The 20871-nt window shown below is 36.3% G+C and overlaps 2 protein-coding genes across 2 annotated transcripts; both read right to left on the bottom strand.

The window, feature by feature from the left end:
- Window positions 1-2052: 2052 nt before the first annotated feature.
- Window positions 2053-20411, bottom strand: LOC109192977 (SNF1-related protein kinase regulatory subunit beta-3). Its single transcript, XM_019343709.1, has 3 exons — window positions 20395-20411; window positions 18376-18443; window positions 2053-2592 (listed from the first exon to the last, which is right to left on the bottom strand). Exons 2-3 carry the CDS (start codon window positions 18421-18423, stop codon window positions 2266-2268), a joined length of 375 nt encoding a protein of 124 aa, XP_019199254.1. The 5' UTR covers window positions 18424-18443; window positions 20395-20411; the 3' UTR covers window positions 2053-2265.
- LOC109192974 (probable pre-mRNA-splicing factor ATP-dependent RNA helicase DEAH5) lies at window positions 7067-10882 on the bottom strand. The gene is made up of 2 exons (XM_019343705.1): window positions 10774-10882; window positions 7067-10730 (listed from the first exon to the last, which is right to left on the bottom strand). Exon 2 carries the CDS (start codon window positions 10717-10719, stop codon window positions 7198-7200), a length of 3522 nt encoding a protein of 1173 aa, XP_019199250.1. The 5' UTR covers window positions 10720-10730; window positions 10774-10882; the 3' UTR covers window positions 7067-7197.
- Window positions 20412-20871: the final 460 nt, after the last annotated feature.

The raw sequence follows: 20871 nt of genomic DNA on the forward strand, positions 1-20871 counted from the left end.
GCTTATTAAACAAGCTTGGCGATTGGTGAAGTTCCCGGATTCGCTAGTGGCGAGGGTGTTGAAAGCGCGATACTATCCTAAAGTGTCATTTCTCGATGCTAAGCTAGGGTATAATCCATCAATCGTATGGAAGAATATTTGGTAGACTCGGGAAATCTTGAATTGATGCTATTGGAGGGTGGGCGACGGGGAAACTGTAAAGGTATGGGGAGATGCATGGTTGCTTGAAGTGTGGAACAGGAAGGTGGAATCTGAGATGCCAGATGAATTAGCGAATACGAAGGTAAAAGCATTAATGTGTGTTGACCGAAGGGAGTGGGATACGGAGGTGGTGCGCGATATCCTAAGGGAAAGGGATGCTGAACTGGTTCTACGCATTCTGCTGAGTCGTAGAGTGTGTGTGGATACCCTTTATTGGGCAGGTGATAAAAGAGGTCGGCTCACGGTGAAGAGTTGTTACCAGCTACTTACGGGAGAAGCGAGAATGGACGGATGGTGCGGCTGGACGGGGATGTGGAATTTGCGATTGCCACCAAAAGTGAACACATTCTGGTGGCAAGTTTGCACGCAATGCTTGCCCACGGCGGATGTGCTCCAGAGTCGAAGACTGCTATGTGCACAGGAGTGCCGTCTATGCCAGGAAGATGATGAAACCGCACTGTATATTCTCTTCCAATGTAGGGTAGCGAAACTATGTTGGCAGAAGGTGGGGGTTGCTATGATCACGGAGGAACAATTTTTGAGCAGGGGGATCAGACAGATTGCTGAGAACGTTGAGGGACGATCTGCAATGTTATTTGATCATGATATGCTGGAGTTTATGGCAAACTAGGAATGATGTTGTATGGAGAGGAGGGGTGGCGACAGTGGACGGAATTGTGTTGAAGGCACTGGCAGTTTGGCAAGGGTGGTGGCAAGCTAATGGGTTGGAGGCAGAGGGTGAAAGGGTGGGAGCTCTGGTCCACAAAAATGGTGTCGTCCGGGGAAAGGACGGTCGAAAATGAACGTTGATGCGTCGTACACCACCGGCAATGGCAGTACTGGAGTTGGTAACACGTGAGGTGGAGGCGGTGGGGGTCTGGGAAGCACTGAGTTGGTTGAAGGCGATGAGGGAAACCAAAGTGGATGTTTAGATGGATGCACAGGAGGTCTTATATGCGTTGCATGGGACTCCGAGGGAATCGACTTTTGATTTGATTTGATTTTAGATGATGTAAAAGAAATAGCAGCCACCATTGATGAGCTGTGTTTCTATTATGTTAAACGGTCAACTAACCGAGCTGCCCACTTAATTGCTAGGGAGGCTGGTTCTTTGTCTGATTGTCGTTATTGGTTTTTTATTCCGTCTTTGTTTGTGATAGATGCTTTACAAGCTGATAATGAGAATTGATTTGTGCTTTGTTTCAATTCAAAAAAAAAAACAAAAAACAAAAAACAAAAAACAAAAAACAAAAAAAAAACAAAAAACAAAAACAAAAAAAAAAAAACAAAACAAAACAAAACAAAATACAATATATATATATATATATATATATATATATATATATATATACAAAAAAAAAAAAAAAAAAAAAAAAAAAAACCCTTACAAATCACATAGGATAAGCTAATTGTACAGATAAGATCATGTGTGACAGATTTTCGGTCGAAAATATATTGACATCTCTTGTTCTACTCGATCACTTTTTTAAGAATTTTTTTTTTCGGCTGATACTATGAAGAATAGCACCTAAATACAATTAAAACGATTACAAAAGGATAATAAGATCTATAAAAATAATAATAATAATTCACTTTGCAAAGCAACCTCGCTCTTTTCTCTCCTATCATCTCTCTCATCTACTCCACAAAATCTCTCAAAAAATTTTCTATTGGGGATGCTCTAACTTGTGTGAGCCTACAAAAGTAGTTTGAGACATAATTTTTGAAAATTTTATTGTGCTACATGTTTGAAAAGAATTGTATCATACATTTTGACAATCATAAATATGAAAGAAATATAATTTTATCAAGTACAAAATACATTTCCAACACCATTACAATTTTCATAGTTGTGCTGGCTATGATTGTACAACGTACAATATACTTTTTTTTCCTTGAAATATAAAATCTCACTTTTTTCAAGCAAAGCCAAAAAAAAAAAAAAAAAGAAAAGGTATATGCACATCACCGGATCCAACAGAAAGCACAAGTTCTGAGAAATAAACCCAACACTTTTCACCAAGTTTCTGTATATTTACTGCTGCTGCATTTACACCAAACATCTCAGCCACTGCCCCGCCTCGGCGATGGCTTGTAAAGCACGACCGTCACGTATTTTGAGTGAAACCGCTGTGTAGTTGACAGCGCCACCACTTCTGCTGCTGCTTCTCTGCTATAGGTATCGGTGTAGAGATGATTCACAGTCACGTGCCCTGGCGACGGGAGGGTGGTTGCAGATTCATCTCTGTTCGTTTGGTGGTGGTTTAGCACCGCCATGTGGAGTTGTGGGGGAAGTAGAGGTGGTTCTCGCCCTTCGTCTTCATAGGCAGGGTATGCATTGTTGTAACTCAAATCAGGTGATATCGGAGCTTCAAATCCCGCAGCAGTTGCTTCACCCTGCAGCAGTCACCTAACTCACCCGGCGCTTTCTGCTTGCTTCGCCAAATTGAGGATTCATTCTGAAGAACAGTAGAAAGACTAGCCAACGATGAAAAGTTGTCAGAATGGAATAGCCTGAAAATGAATAACGTTATCCTTCTTCAGAGCATTCAGAATAGCTTAAAGAAACATATTCAAGTTATAAAAAGCTAGTTTAGAAAGGACGACACAGATTATCCAGAATGATTGTAAAACGATGACATTTACATGAATAAAGCACTCAAAGATCACTTTTTTTCCCCTCAAGTTGTTGATTTATGAATCACTAATCAAAATCACTTTTCGCCAACCAAACTTGACAAGGTATCTCCACCGGGAAGGCTTTCCTCTGATCCAAGCCAGAATACATTAACCAAGAATCAACCACACATATTACTATTTAAAACGATTTGTCACATTTTATTCCACATAACCTGACCAACTAGTCGGGTATAAAAGCAATTTTAACCAATGTGATGAATGATTGTGCTGGAGCCTGGACTAAGAATACAGAGAACCCGTCCATATCCAGAGATAGAATAGCATAATCAAGAAATACATTTATAAAATGCAAAAATCAAAATTAAGAATCAATCTGAAGCATATCCAACCCAAATGCACAATCCACAGAAAGATCTGTCTGCACACAACATTTCAGTCCTGCACTAACTCTGAAACTCGCATTTGGAACAAAACGCAAAGCAACAGAATTGGATATAACGAAATGGGCATAGGTTACTACCTACCTGGTAAAAAGATGCTATTTTTCACCTCATAAAAAAACACTAGCATACCTGAGCTACCCATAAGAGTGAAGAAACTTCAGACAAACAAAATGTTGAATGTAACAGAATCAATCACCTTACCGAGAATTGATGATTCAAGAATCAACACACTGGGACCGATCGTCTTACAACTTCATCTTCCACAAGCTCCTCAACAAGTTATTTTCATCCCTGAGGCATAGAATATCATTCGAAGGAGAAAACAACTTATAGAAGTAAGTGAACCACTAAGGCACGTCATCAATCTTCCACGCAAAATATTAAGAGGACACGTTTCTACACCTACAATCTCAAAAGACAAGTGCCTATCGAGGCCACATAAACCCCGTGATGGTCATGCTATGATGTTATGCTAGCTTTTCTTTTCTAAATTAGGAAGATATTACAATAACGTATGCGTTGCAAAAGCAACATAATATGGCAAGAAATCAGGACACTACTTTCTTACCCAAAAGTTTCTTACGCCATCTGTTATCAATCCTTGCATTCGGTTAAATTTCTAACAGATAGTAAGTGAAGTTCACAATAACCAACAACATCACAGCCGTTCATTAGTACTTAGTTATATGTCAATCGCCAAGCTTAAGAAATCAAGAGACATTTAGTAAACGATCTTACCACCTCTAATTTTTACTTACCAAAATTCAAACATTAAAAAGTACCGAGTTAATTTCAACAAAACAATGCTATATATTCTTGTAGAGATAGCATACATAATTTCATCATGTATATACATTTTTTCGCCTGCAAATTCAAACACAGAAAGAACACATCTTTGGATGCAAGAAAACTAGGAATGCAGGAGAGAGAAAAAAAAAAAAAAAAAAAAAAAAAAAAAAAAAAAAAAAAAAAAAAAAAAAAAAAAAAAAAAACCTAATTTAGTTAAGCCATGGCTCTTCAATCACAAATCAACAGCAGCCACGGTATCCCGGACTTAAAATCAATGCAGAAGAAATTAAAGAAGCACAGTCAATTATGGTCCTCAAAAAGTGCAGCAAACCAGAGAAGAATTAAGTTAAATCCAGCAAAAAAACAAAAGTGATTAAACTAAAACCGAATCAGTAAATTACGTATCCAATGAAACTCTTTGATAAATAAACAGAAAAACCAGCAATGTATCTTCAAGGGGGTAAAAGATCAGAGGAGCAAAACAAGCAGAAAGCAGGCAAGTTGCCACCTTTACAAACAACACGAAAACACGGGCGGGGGTAAAGTGAAGAAAAACAAAAATTACAAAAATGGTGTTTTCCTACCTGACAGATAACGCCACCTCAATCCAAGGCGTCCAAAAACACACGAATTAATAATGCTTTTTCCTTTATTTATTTCCCAGTTTTATTTGAATAAAGTGGGCAAAATACGGAATTACTGAACATAAAATGAAGGGGAACAATAGGCAAAAACTAAAGATAAAACATAAAATGAACAGCATATTTAAAAGGAGTAAAAGGAAAATACTGAAGGGGAAAACTCAGAAGACCTTTGCAACAGTCTCAAACGTTTCGCATGCTCTGAGAATGCCTTATGCTTCTGCTATTGCCCAGGAAAGAAGAATAGCAGAGCTGTGATGGTCCCAAACCTGCGTCACCGTCACTTCTGAAGAACAGACCAAGCTTTTGTTGGTAGATTTCATCAAAGTTGATAGCTTCCTCAGATATCAAGTCCCCTGACACCGGTACAACCTTATTAGTCAACTCAAACTTATTCATGGATTCTTCATCATCATCAGAACAGTAACCACTCTGTTGACTATCCTGCATAGCAAGATCATCATACTCCTCGTCCACTGACCCTTCCAGCTGAAGGAAAATAAAATAAAATGAGCACCCACAAGAACAATAGTAATAACAGCTCAATTCAGTAAAATCAAAATCTTGAAAACTGCTATCCAAAAAAGTGAAGAATCAAACTGGTGATATATCAAATAATATAATTGGTGCCACAACCACAGAATGCTTGCTCATATGTATCATTCCATATAGAAGTAGAAGGTAATCAAGGTATCCATGGTTCACCACTACATTCTTGTTAGTGGAACTGAGATTGTCATGGGATTATAAATGAATAAATAAATAAATCTACTTATGCAGGGCTACTTGCCAACTCAACAATAAAGAACTCCAAAGCATCTGATATTGAATTAACACATTGAAGGCGTTCTTGGTTTAGCCTAGTGCTAGGCTAAGCCATCTTAGGTATTTTGCCTAGGTCTGAATACCATCTTTCCCATCACCTTAAATGTTCCCAAAAATGGAAAAGAGAATGACCAAATGCCTAGAAGAATCATTTCTTTGAAGCATTTGAAACATACCCTTAGAGCTCAAGGAATAAGTAGCACGGTAATTCCGGTATTCCTCATTAATAACAGAAACTGTGTTTGTGGAGGGATCATAAAGCTTCTCTCCTGCCTCATGCCTCCTCTGTAAGCAACTGAATGTTGTGGCATGAATAGCTGCCACACTTCTATCTGTCAAGTAACACAACCCGCCAAACAATCATTTAAAGAAAGGAAGCAAGGCAAGGGAATGAAAAGCCTTGAGGCAAAAGAATCCACATTTTGCATTAGGAATTATAGATTTCTTGCTCAACTAATTTTGACAGGGCATTCTTAACCACCATATAAGTTGCGCTTTGAGAGCATCTGCGTAAGAGAGAAACAAGGTCTTTTTTGTGTTTTCTAGAGGTAATGGGTGATTATATGCTGTGAACTGACACTCTCCTGTAATGCCACGATGTTTTATGCGAATACATAGCAAATGTAATCAACAGAAGTATATCCTCAGGGCCTTCTCTCAGTAGGTAGGCTAACCAACAATTGCATGTTGAAACATACAAATGGAAAACGAAATCAGAAAAGCACGGAGCGAATGAAGTACAGAAAAACACTATGAAATGGACTACCTTAATATCCTCCAAAATAATATATATATATATATATATATATCAACCTATCCTCCAAAATAATACATTTATACCGGTGGTCACCGCCGGCCGACCTTCGCTATCTTGATTCATGCTCTGTTCCTGGGTGGTGTCTTCGTTTTGATTCTGCGAACTTCCCTCGGCATATGGCCATATACGCCACACTTGAAACAAATAAGGTGCAAGCAAGCCTTCATAAACGACTGGTCGGATCTTCCTCCTTAGCATAAACTTGGACAGGATCAACCCAGTAGTCTATCAGAGAAAAGACCAACAAGTGTTGACTCATCACAATTTCTGCAGTATAAAAGTGAAGAAGCTAAAAAGGAGAGGGTGCAACACGGCAGAAAGCAATAAAATAACATGAGCATGTGGCTACTGGAAGCATAGCAGAAGAGAAAATGCCAGACTCATAGAAAGGAAAAGACTATCTATAGTCGCATAATGATTGTTATGTCAAAAACACATAGCTAATCATGCAAACAAATGAAAGCATTTGTACTGGCTATTGGTATCTAGAATTTGACAATCTGTGGTTCAGAAACAATTTCTAAAAAAATCAACTAATTTGCACCTAAAACATTTTAATTGCCAATGCAGGGAAAAGGTCTTTATGCACCTTAAGTAACTTGCATAATTAGATAACAAGAAAAGAAAAACACAAAACATCCAATTGCATAATCACAATTAATGAAAAAATATATATAAATTTTTGAATAAAAGCTTTATTTAATAGAAAATAGGAAAAGTCAGTGTACTTTACACAGAAATTGGCAAAATTGACAGAAAATGACATACATTGAGCACAGTGTGAAAACATGATATTATGACAAAATCCTCCGAAATAGTAAATGCATTGTTGAAGCCCATATCAAGCACGCCTTTTACTCAACCGCCAAGAATTAGGCTCGTTATATCTGTCATAAAGAGGTTCAATGCGCTCCTGTCTCTTGCGTTTGCTTAATTTAGTTGGGTCAGCCACTTTGAAAAATCGCGGTGCCAGCTCTACAAGCCACTTGGGATCAATCACTGTGGCCTCACGCATATATTCCTTTGTTGTCATCACAAGCTCATGATAAATAACCCAATCTGGCTGCCTTTGGAATAGAGCACTACTAGGATGTATATATACGGGCTGGTTCTCAACCAGGGTTCTATACCCTTCTTGTGGATCCTTCCTAGCAGCATGGAAAAAGAAACCTGCAGCTATTGCCTTCCTTATCTTCGTAAAATTTTTTCCAGTACTCACAACATCCAGTTTGTACTTGTCCATGATGGAAAGGAGCTGTTTTCTGACATCCTGAGCACGCCTCAAAGACCGCGATTGTACAAAGTTTTCAAAGCACCAGGGTCCAGAAAAATTCTTGGCTTTCCATGCTTCATAAACCGCAAGCAGGGTGAGATGATCACCCTCTGGCTGAAAGAATTTTGCCCTTTTCTGATCAGCTTGTGCTTGTTTCTCCCGAGGTCGGTAAAAAATATTACCCGTCTGAATCATTGCAATGATGGTCAAAATCTCATCACTGCATCCAAGGTCTACACTGGCGAGGAGCATTTTGGACAGTGGAGGATCCAGAGGAAATTCAGCCATTTTCCTACCCAACTTTGTCAAGAGCCCCTCTTCATCAAGAGCTCCTAGAGTGAACAGCTGCTCCATGGCAGATATTAGTGCTTGAGGAGAGGGAGGATCCATGAAATCAAAGGACAAAAGATCATTAATACCCATAGCTTTCATATTAAGCACTGTCGTCCCAAGGTTAATACGCTGAATTTCAGGGATTGATGTAGGAGACATTTCATTGTGAAATGCACTCTCTGTATAAAGACGGTAACACTTTCCTGGTCCTGTTCGTCCAGCACGCCCAGCTCTTTGCTTCGCTGAGGCTTGTGATATAGGCGTTATGACCAATGAATCAAGCCCCTGTTTTGGATTATATACATTTTGCTTAGCAAAACCTGGATCTATAACATAAAAAATGCCATCTATTGTTAAAGAAGCTTCGGCAATATTTGTAGCAACAACTACTTTTCTCTTCCCTGGAGGGGCAGGATCAAAGATTCTAGACTGCATTTCACTAGGCAGGGCACTATAAACAGGTAAGATGATCAATTCAGGAACATTCTTACCCAGACCTTTCATCCTCTCATAAAGACACTGGCAAGCATAATCAATCTCTTCCTGACCAGTTAAGAAAAGAAGGATATCACCTTCAGGTTCTGTTAAGTGAATCTGCATAACTGTTATCAAAGCTGCATCAAGATAGTCACTCTCTGGCTGCTTGGTGTAAAGTATCTCCACCGGAAAGGTTCTCCCTGGGATAGTAAAGATGTTACAGTTGAAAAAGTATCCAGAAAACTTCTCTGCATCTAAAGTTGCAGATGTGACAATCAACCGAAGGTCCGGTCTTCTCTTAACTAATTGCTTCAAGAGACCGAAGAGAACATCAGTATGAATGGTTCTCTCATGAGCTTCATCAAGCATTATAACAGAATACTGAGACAAACTCTCGTCCACCAGTATCTCCCTCAACAGCATACCATCTGTCATATACTTTATCACAGTCTCTGGCCCAGTACAATCCTCGAAACGAATAGCGTAACCAACTTCTTCCCCTAACCGGCAACCAAACTCCTCCGCAACCCTCTTAGCCACTGACATTGCAGCCACTCTACGTGGTTGAGTACATCCAATTTTACCTCTTGTAGTATATCCTGCCTCAGCTAGATACTGTGTCACCTGTGTTGTCTTGCCTGAACCTGTCTCTCCAATGACAACCAACACCTGGTTATCATGTACAGCTTGAACCAATTCCTTCTTCAGCTTGTAAATTGGTAGACTCTGCCTCTGCTCCTGAATGGAAAGCTTTGACCTCTGTCCAAAAGTAACTGCTTTACCATAAGCATCTTTCTTCCACTCTGGCATATCATAGGCTGACAAACCAACACCCCTCAGCTCTTGGGCCAGATGCCTCTCACCTGTCTCAGGCATTGGATCCTCCCATGGTCTATTTAGATCTTTAGGGATGGAATCAACCATTGTTCTTTGTTGCTGCTCCCTTACTTCTCTCCTCTCCTTTACCAAAGCAGATTGGAGTGCAGCTGCTCGACTCAAGGAACCTTCAGGATTTTTAAAAATCTTTACAGGAGACATATCAACCGAGTACCGACTCTGGCCTTGCAAGAAAGGTGGTTCATCTTCATTCAACTCAATCTCAAGCTCCTCTTCAGCACCTTCTTCCTGATACAACAATCCATCCCCTTCATCATCAAACATAGGACACTCCTTAACACTTAAGACACCTGAAGCCATGAGTTGTTTTGCCTCCCACCTCTCTGGCGAACTCATTCTCTTCAATGGCCTTCTTGATGGGACAACAACATCATCCTCTGTGATCCGAATCCCTGAAAGCCCAACTCTCGTCCTAGTCCCCTCCATATTCCCCCCAGATCGATTTTCCCTCGAACCATCATCATCTAAGCTCTTCTTCAGTGGTAGCAAATCCTTTCCAGTATTCTGATCAACATCCCTCATGGACAAACTCAATTTCTGCCCACTCACTGAGATTACCTTCACATATACCTCCTGATCCCTCTTTACCAAATCTTTTGCATTTGCAACCCTCCTAGTTGCCATCTGTGAAACATGAACTAATCCTTCCTTCCCCCTGCACTCATCCAGCTGAACAAAACAACCTGTGTCCATTACCCTGGAGACTCTCCCCTTATACACTCTATACAATTCAGGTTCCTCCGATCTATACATCCCATTCTTTCTATCATCATCCCTATCTTCATCATAATCTCTTCTTTTCCTCGTATCATATCTATTATCCCTGTCCCTGTCCTGACTTCGATGTTCAGCATCATTGCCCCTCTCTCTTCTATCACCTCTATCCCCCCTTACTCGTTTACTGTCCCTATCCCTATCTCTTCTATCATCTCTATCCCTCTCTCTTCTCCTATCTCGTCTATCATCTCTGTCCCGCCTATCTTCTTCCTCCTCATCTTTTTTCTTCTTCGCTTCGAGGTCAATCTCCCTCTCCAACTCCTTAATTCTTTCCCTATCATCCTTGATTTTCAAAGCACAAAATTTTTCACCTTTATCGGTCCTCTTAGAATTGACCCCGGACTCAGACTTGGGCTTCAGGGGAAGAATTGCGTGGATTATGGTGAGCAGCGTCCGAACAAAGTAATCCGGCATCTCGGCGCCGCTTTCCTTCAGTTTTTCATCGAACTCCTCTACGGTTTCGCAGTTTCGGCCCATTTCCGTAATGAACTCCGCAAGAACCTTGTCCCCGACGCCTATATGCGTCTCCAGTTCGGAACACACTTTCGAAACAAGGGAGAGATACTCTAGTTTCTTCAATCCGACTTCTTCAACCTGCGCCCCCATATTTGGCAGACCTTCGCGGCTTTGCAGACTGGTAGTATTTCAGAAATCACAGACTTTCGCGGCTTCGCAGACGGGTAGTATTTCAGAAATCACGGGTTAGGGTTTATAGCTTAAAGCGAAAAACCAAAATTCCTATGAACTCAGACTGATGATCTTTTGATTTAAAATAGTTGATTCAAGATTATTATCCTATATATATACATTATTTGGCAAAAAGGATTAAATCCCAATCCTAATTGAATCATAATTTCCTAAATGAACACTGAAAAATAATTAGGAAACTGCTCCAAACTGCCATGTTATCAAAGAGTGTAATTATTACAACGATTATTAATTTTAATATAGAATTGTATTAGAAATAGGAAAGTATGAAATAATATATTGTTGGGAGAAGTGTCAAATAGGCCCGTGTATTATTGTCAAATGCTCAATTCTCGTCATGAACTAAATTAAAGGCTAATTAACCACATTTACCTACTAAATTTGTTCAATTAGCTTTTTTTTTTTGCAGGTAATTGACTTTTTTTTTTTGCACGTTACCAATTCAATTATTAAAAAAATAATTTAAAAATTATTTTTAAAAAAATTACAGCCACCGGCTGTCACCGGACAGCCCGTGGCTGTATTCTTTTTTATTTTATTTTATTTATTTATTTATTTATTTTAATAATTAAATAGGTAACTTGTTATTAACCTGTAAAAAAAAAGTCAATTGAACAAATTTAACTCGTAAATGGACCTATTTAACACTTAATTTAGTTCGTGGTGAAAATTGAGCACTTCGCAGTAGTAGATGGACCTATTTGACACTTGTGCCTATATTGTATTAAGAATTTATTACCATATTTTAATGTACAATTGTAATACAAATATGAATTGTATTACCATATTTTATAATATTATGCAAACTTTCATAATATAAGAGTCTTTTAGGCGGAAAGTTAAAATCGATGATTTTGTTTTTATGTATAGTATAGATAGTATAGATAGATGTTGAAAATTTGATATCGTATACTATGCGATTAAATAAATGATTAATAAAAAAATAGTAAAATTACAAAGACAAAAGGACATTAAAAATATCAATTAGTATATCATGTTAGATATGAGTTTTGAACTCAAAGGTACCACAATAAGGTATCAAAAAAAACAAGGTATGACAAGTTGAAGACACTATATGGCAAAGAGGTAATAAATTAGTGTTGCATTTACAAGTTTTTTTTTTTCAATCAAACCGGGGGAGGCGAGGAGACCCCTAAAGAAAATATACTAGTTGCTCCCCCTCAATCTACGGGTACTAGTGAGTAGTGACACATACGTATCTAGTCATTTTGAAAACAACTTCTTCAATTCTATGAGGGCAGGTGTTATGCACCTCCCAATCCAGAGCACCCAAGGTTGCATGTGCATCACCAACCTTATTTACATGCAATGTTTTTCTTTGGTCAAAAATTTGCTCTCCTCTGTTTTATCTTCGTAGTATTATGATCAAACGCTTAGCTTGTCGCTATAAAAAAATATGTAAAATTAAAAAATAAATTGTAATTGTTCAAGAAAGTAAGTACAATGCACAAATTATTATTGTAATGAATTACACTGATGCATTTTTAAATTTTGTTAGATCAATACAATTTCTACCTTTTATTTAATTTTTAGATTAGATTAGATATATTGCTAAATTCTTGCCATTATTGGCTCTTACAATTTTTTAGATAAATGAGGTTTTGAAACTAGTTGAAATAATAATATTAGTATAATTTTGACTCCTCTAATATAAATGTTTTATTCCTCCATCAAAATAATCATTATTTTTATTTACAAATTAATATAATTTAATAATCCAGTAGACGCCACCGATGCGAGGTAACCTGCATGTTGAAGAATAGATCAACCCGCTAATTGGTATAATTAGACATATTTGACTAGTTAAGGGATCTAATTGCATATATTTTTTTGTTCAATTGCCTAATTGTATTTTTGTGTTCAGTTCGATAGCCAATTTGAACGTTTTTCCAACAAAAAACAAAATATTAAATAATGAATACCTCAATGATCATTAATTATTGTACATTTTTTAGATTTGGTTCTTAATGATCACTTTTTCACATTTGGTACTTAACTATCAAATTTTATTCACATTTTAGTCGTTTTGATAAAATTTTTCACTAACCTCAACTAAAATTTCTACATGACAATTATGTGAGTTATTTAAATTTAAACAGCATATAAATGGCATAGTGGAATGTATCGGTTTTAAGGTTAGCATTGATAAAAATCAATGAATAGCTAAGTAACGCTAGTCTAAACTAGAAGCCGTTACTTGTTTTGTTTTTTAGACAAGGCAAGCCCCAGGAAAGTATAGGTTGGTTTGCTCCTAGCTCCATCTCGCCCCGCATCTTGCTCTCAAGAGAGAGAGGGGGAGGGGAGTTAGGATTCGAAGGGACAGGATGCGGCTGGTTTACACTTGCTTCAGAACTGACGCCAGCTTCCTAGTCAGATGTCCATCCTTGGTTGTCCCCATAACTGCCGGTACTGTTAACTTCCCCGCCATTCTTGTAACTGAGTCTTTACCCCTCCTTCGAATGCTTAGTTGGGGCTGATTTAGGACTCAAGGGTGCCCTTGCCAGGAAAAGTAAGCCACATGCCTTGATTGAATTTGGCTTCGCTGCGGCTTGAATCAATATCTAGTAAAAAAATACATTACCTTACTTTGAAAAGAAATATAAAAAAGCCCTAGGCGCTTACCTTTTTTGGCTGACCCGTATCTTGCTGGGTGAGACCGATAGTCTCAACTGTGATGTTCTCAATTTCATAAACTCCAAACAAAGCGAACTCCTTCCGGTCGGGAATATGCAAATAAAAGGCTAATAGCCTGATGTCAGCATCAGTAGGGTTGATTACTTCGTCATAGACTCTGACAACACTTATGTTTTGGGTATTCGCTCTTTTTTCTTCCTTGTTATTGAACTGAAACCTCCAAGTCTTTGCGACCTCCACTACGATAGAACCCGACAATAAATTTACAAAGGCTTCGACTAGTACGAGGGGTTTGCTATGAGGAAATGGGCCAGAACGGGCACTAACTGTCAGACCGCTATGTCCACTCCCGCTACCGAATACTGCTAAGACAAATGGGTCGAAGCAAGAGCAATGAGGCATGGCGGATTTTGTACTCAGAATACGATTAGGGGAAGGCTATCACTGCAAACAATATTGGCAAGAAAATTGATCCAGATGATCAAATGTAGCCAACTAGCCAAGTAGATGACATGAATTTGATAATCATGCATTAAATGTTAAAAATTGATAATCGATAATCAAATGAAAAAAAAAAAAAAAAAAAACACACACACACACACAAAAGTTAAAGGAACTAAAAAGTGTTTTAATAAAACCTCTAAATTTACTATTCCAACATAGAGTTAAGAGATTATAGGAGTATATAACTACTTAAATTGTTACATTTTACAAACACTCGTTATGCTGTGAGCATGCGCTCACCTTGCATGGTGCACATAAATCTATATTCATAATTTTTATACTATATATCTATAATTTCTATACTGTATATCCATAATTTCTACTCTCGACGAGCTAAAATTTATACTTTAAATTCATAATTTCTAACCACGAATCTATATCCAAAATTTCTATACTATAGATCCATAATTTCTATATTGAATATCTATAATTTCGAGACTCTCGATGAGCTAAAATTGATACTTTAGATTCATAATTTTAGCTCACCGAGAGTCTAGAAATTTATGGATATACAATATAAAAATTATAGATATACACTATAAAAATTATGAATATAGATTCGTGTGTACCATGTACATGGTGAGCACATACTCACAACATAATTTGCCTTAACATTACCAGTCTTTTCTAATTGCTTAACTGCTTTGGTTGGGCTCTTGGAACCACTTTTGAAAACTCAAAATTTGATCCAATTGGCGCAAATTATGCCATGGAATCGTGTTCACCGAGAATGGTGAACACAAGGCAAAATGACGTCGTTTTTAGGCCAAAAAAAAAAATCGCGGATGTGGAGTTAACGGCGCGCGTTTGATCAAATTATGAATTTTCTGTTATGAGATTATGAATTTTAGGAAAATTCATAATCTCATAACAGAAAATTCATAATCGCATAACAGAAAATTCATAATCTCACAACTGAAAATTCATAATCTCATAACAGAAAATTCATAATCTTATAACAGAAAATTCATAATCTCATGGTTCCAAAGTGAATGTGTAGGCATGGTTCCAAAGTGAATGTGCAGGCATGGATTCATAATTTATGAATGTCCTTAATTTCGGACGGGAATATGTAGGCATGGTTCCAAAGTGAATGTGCAGGCATGAATTCATAATTTATGAATGTCCGAAATTATGAATGTAATGAAAATTCATAATCTCATAACAGAAAATTCATAATCGCATAACAGAAAATTCATAATCTCATAACTGAAAATTCATAATCTCATAACAGAAAATTCATAATCTCATGGTTCCAAAGTGAATGTGTAGGCATGGTTCCAAAGTGAATGTGCAGGCATGGATTCATAATTTATGAATGTCCGTGATTTCGGACGGGAATGTGTAGGCATGGTTCCAAAGTGAATGTGCATGCATGAATTCATAATTTATGAATGTCCGAAATCTTTGTTCACCTCAAATTAAAGTGAAACCGCAAAATGTGAAAATAAAGAAGAAAAGTCACGCAATTAATTAAGAAAAAAAAAAAAGAAGAAGATAACGGTGTACTAACACCGTTAGAACCGTGTTCACCATGAATGGTGAACACGGTTCCATGGCATAACGTCTGTCCAATTGGAAACCAAATAGGCCCAAATGAAATCCATCTAACTGACCTAATACAATTGTGGGTCGTTATATGGTGGATTGCGGTGCACGTCAAAACAGCACCGTTAGAGTTAACAGAGCGCGTATTTTTTGGTGTATTAATTACCAACTGAAACTACAGTGTATATAAATTGACACTACAATGCATCTAAACCGACACTGTCTCACGCATTATTTTATACTAGTTTTACACGAGCATTGCGCGAATTAGTTAATGACCAATGTTTATAATTAAATAAATAGTTTGAAACACCTCTATATTAAATAAATAAATAAAAAGTTTGCTGTAAATCCATTTTGACTCCTTGAATAACAAGAGCCAGTTTCACTGGCTCACTGCTTGCCCATCAACAAATGGACAAGCTTAATTTTTAAATTGGAGCCTTAAGGCTCCCATTCCACTTTGTCCACTGATGTGGGAAAAGTGACAAAACTAAGGGGAGCCGAACGTTTGGCTCCCCATATGTTTTTTTTTTTTTTTAATTTGATTTCTTTTATTAAATTATTATTATTATTATTATTATTATTATTATTATTATAATACCCTTAGGTCATTTTACATGTTAATCTAAACAGTTAATTTTTTCAAATATCTTTTTATCCACCATTGATATAATTCGCTGGTCAAATCCGCTAACGCTAACCGCTAACTGCTGATTGTCAAACAAGGACATTGCGAGGTAGTTTCCAACTTCAATTTGTTGTGTGATTTGAATACTCTCTTTGTCAACAAATTCCCTCAAATAGTTAATATGATTGGCTTTATTAATTAATTAATTATATATATATATATATATATATATATATTTTTTTTTTCATGGTATTAATAACATACTTGGTAAATAAATATATAACATTATTTTGTATTAATTTTGATATTTAATTAAAAAATAGTGTAAAAAAAGATAATAGCCAATGTAGTGAATATAATCAATTGATGAATTTGAATGTAAAGAATTTTTACATTTGAGAAAAATAAAGACAATATAACTAATGAAATTATTTCTCTTAATTAGATTATTGATAATGAATACTTTTTTTTTTTTTTTGAATAAAGACATTGTATGGACAATGTAGTGAATATAATCAATTGATGAATTTGAATGTAAAAAAAAAAAAAAAAAATTATAGTGGAGAAAAATAAAGACAATATAACTAATGAAATTATTTATCTCATTTAATTTATTGATAATGAATAATTTTTTTAATAAAGACATTGTAGACACATAATTCTAAATTAAAGAAATGCATATGTATTATTTTTTGTTGTAACTACTAAATTATTTTTTAATTTAATAAGTAGTTATGAACAAGTACTGAAGCTGTAGTTATATCGAAATGATCATGTAGTAACAAAGTTAATTTTTGCAGAACGGATGACGTTTCTTTTCATTAAACAAAACGACGTTGTTTTGAAACTTGGTGCATAATCGATTATGCACCGTGGTGCACGATATAATTTGCCTACAATTGCTCCTAAAAATATTTTTTTATTAGTATTTTTTTAACACTTGAGTTTATAGGCGTGGACGCGGCAATTTACATCATGGATCAAGGTCCACATAGTATTATAAACCATGGATTGAAACAAAGAGGTACCAAATTTCATAACACAAAACACAAAAAATTACAACACAAGACATAGCATAACATTATGGACCCATCTGGATTGAAAAGACAATGTACATAATTGATACTCGTAAGGTACATAATTTCATAATACAAAACACAGTACACATACACATGTTATATATATTTTTTATTTTTCAAATCTGATTTAGTTACATAATTTGTGTTTATGGGCACAAAATTTCACAATAACGCAAGATACAAATAGTCATAATACAAAACATAAACACATGAACCAAGATCCATAGTGCACAGTGAACCCTAATTCATGATATATCGATTGTGTGGAAGCGCTCACCTCAAGAAATAGACCCTAGCAAGTAAATCTACAAGCAAAAAAATATTCACTTTGCAAAGCACCTCTTCTCTTTTCTCTCATCTACTTCACAAGACCCCTCAAAAAAATCCTGTTTCTAATTTGTGTGAGGCTACAAAAGTAGTTTGAAACATAACTTTTGAAAATTTTATTGTGTTACATGTTTGAAAAGAATTGTATCATACGTTTTGACAATCATAAATATGAAAAGAAATATAATTTTATCAAGTACAAAATACATTTCCGACACCATTACAATTATCATTGTTGTGCTCGCTATGATTGTACAATGTACAATATACTTTTTTTTCTTGAAATATAGTAAAAATCTCACTTTTTTCAAGCAAAGCCAAAAAAAAAAAAAACTGAAAAGCTTAAAGGTATATGCACATCACACAAAGCACAAGTTCAAGGAAGATGCATCACTAGTTTCTTTACCACATGGTCCACATCCTGAGAAATAAACCCAACACTTTTCACTCAGTTTCTGTATATTTACTGCTGCTGCATTTACACCAAGCATCTCACCCACTGCCCCGCCTCGGGGATGGTTTGTAAAGCACGACCGTAACGTATTTTGTGTGAAACCGCTGTGTAGTTGACAGTGCCACCACTTCTGCTGCTGCTTCTCTGCTATAGGTATCGGTGTAGAGATGATTTACAGTCACGTGCCCTGGCGACGGGAGGGTGGTTGCAGATTCATCTCTGTTCGTTTGGTGGTGGTTTAGCACCGCCATGTGGAGTTGCGGGGGAAGTAGAGGTGGTTCTCGCCCATCGTCTTCGTAGGCAGGGTATGCATTGTTGTAACTCGAATCAGGTGATATCGGACCTTCAAATCCCACCTGACTTACCCGACGCTTTCTACTTGCTTCACCATATTGAGGATTCATTCTGAAGAACAGTAGAAAGACTAGCCAACGATGAAAAGTTCGTTAGAATGGAATAGCATGAAAATGAATATATAATGTTATCCTTCTTCAGATCATTCAGAATAGCTTAAAGAAACATATTCAAGTTATAAAGCTTGTTTAGAAAGGACGACACAGATTATCCAGAATGATTGTAAAACGATGCCATTTACAAGAGATAGAATAGCATAATCAAGAAATACATTTACAAATCGCAAAAATCAAAATTAAGAATCAATCTGAAGCATATCCAACCCAAATGCACAATCCACAGAGAGTGAAGAAACTTCAGACAAGCAAAATGTTGAATGTAACAGAATCAATCACCTTACCGAGAATTGATGATTCAAGAATCAACACACTGGGACCGATCGTCTTACAACTTCATCTTCCACAAACTCCCCAATAAGTTATTTTCATCCCTAAGGCATAGAATATCATTCGAAGGAGAAAACAACTTATAGAAGTAAGTGAACCACTAAGGCACGTCATCAATCTTCCACGCAAAATATTAAGAGGACACGTTTCTACACCTACAATCTCAAAAGACAAGTGCCTATCGAGGCCACATATACCCCGTGATGGTCATGCTATGATGTTATGCTAGCTTTTCTTTTCTAAATTAGGAAGATATTACAATAACGTATGCGTTACAAAAGCAACATAATATGGCAAGAAATCAGGATACTACTTTCTTACGCCATCTGTTATCAATCCTTGCATTCGGTTAAAGTTATAAGAGATAGTAAGTGAAGTTCACAATAACCAACAACATCACAGCCGTTCATTAGCACTTAGTATAAGTCAATCGCCAAGCTTAAGAAATCAAGACACATTTAGTAGACGATCTTACCACCTCTAATTTTTACTTACCAAAATTCAAACATTAAAAAGTACCGAGTTAATTTCAATAACATATTTACATCCCCTCAAGTATAGTGGTATTCCTTTGGCTTTCAACTTAAAATTGGACAAAATTAGTCCTCCAATTTTAATGATTTGGGCACTTTTTATCAAGTCTTTAGATTATTTTTTGTAGATTTAGACAGAAAATAGTGTGAACTCTTTCCGAACCTACTAATGAGCAACAATTCCATCTGATAACTAATATAAAATTTAAAATTCCAACACGGATCTACAATCCTGCAACAAGCAAACCCTTAGACTTAAAAGAATTATCATTTTATCAATAATTTTAGATAAATTCACTACTACCTTTCCAATGTGAATGAAGCTTCAATGACAGTAGATCTTTCTAATCTAACAATGAAAACCCTCCAAACTTTGCTTGTTCTAATTTTTCATCCAAAAGGTACTAATGTACCAAAAGGGTCCAATTTTTTGAAGTCAATAAAAAAAGGGAATTCCCAGTACACTCAAGAACAACTAAAACACACAGAAAAAAGGCACAACAAATAGCATGATTTTCAACAAAACAATGCTATATATTCTTGTAGAGATAGCATACATAATTTCATCATGTATATACATTGATTTCCCCTACAAATTCAAACACAGAAAGAACACATCTTTGGATGCAAGAAAACTAAGAATGCAGAAAAAAATAAAAAACCTAATTTAGTTAAGCCATGGCTCTTCAATCACAAATCAACAGCAGCCACGGTATCCCGGGATCCACATAAAAATCAATGCTCAGTCAATTATGGTCCTCAAAAAGTGCAGCAAACCAGAGAAGTATTAAGTTAAATCCAGCACAAAAACAAAAGGGATTAAACTAAAATCAAATCAGTAAATTACGTATCCAATGAAACTCTTTGATAAATAAACAGAAAAAACAGCAATGTATCTTCAAGGGGGTAAAAGATCAGAGGAGCAAAACAAGCAGAAAGCAGGCAAGTTGCCACCTTTACAAACAACACGAAAACACGGGCGGGGGTAAAGTGAAGAAAAACAAGAATTACAAAAATGAGCAGAAAAAATGGCGTTTCTTACCTGACAGATAACGCCACCTCAATCCAAGGAGTCCAAAAACACACGAATTAATAATGTATTTTTTTTTCCTTTATTTATTTCCCTTTTTTATATGAATAATAAAGTGGGCGAAATACGGAATTACTGAGCCTGAATATGAAGATCGCAAGTCGCTAATGACAAAATAACCCTTTTCTCTTATAATTATAGGGGTTATTATCAAATATTGGGAGTTGCCTGCGGGCTTTAGTTTTCGAAGGTCATTTTGAAAGTTTTATTTATTTATTTATTTATTTATTTATATTACGTAATTGTAGTTTGGTCGGACTCGGAAATCACATAAATAAATAGCTCACTGATTATATCTTAATTTTTGTGCACACAAGAAATCTAATCTTAACATTTCAGTATTTTGAACCATTTTCTCTATACATGTTTTCAATAGGATTCGAACATCCATACTATCAACTCCAGTTATGACATTTAAATCATGCGATG

Source organism: Ipomoea nil, unplaced genomic scaffold (assembly GCF_001879475.1).
Source record: "Ipomoea nil cultivar Tokyo-kokei standard unplaced genomic scaffold, Asagao_1.1 scaffold1834, whole genome shotgun sequence".
Classification (NCBI taxonomy): domain Eukaryota; kingdom Viridiplantae; phylum Streptophyta; class Magnoliopsida; order Solanales; family Convolvulaceae; genus Ipomoea; species Ipomoea nil.

Coding starts and splice junctions, on each gene's coding strand:
- LOC109192974 (XM_019343705.1), bottom strand. CDS start 10,719: ATGGGGGCGCAGGTTGAAGAAGTCGGATTGAAGAAACTAGAGTATCTC.
- LOC109192977 (XM_019343709.1), bottom strand. CDS start 18,423: ATGAATCCTCAATATGGTGAAGCAAGTAGAAAGCGTCGGGTAAGTCAG. Junction 2,593..18,375: donor GAAAGCGTCGGGTAAGTCAG/GTGGGATTTGAA, acceptor CTGCAGGGTGAA/GCAACTGCTGCGGGATTTGA.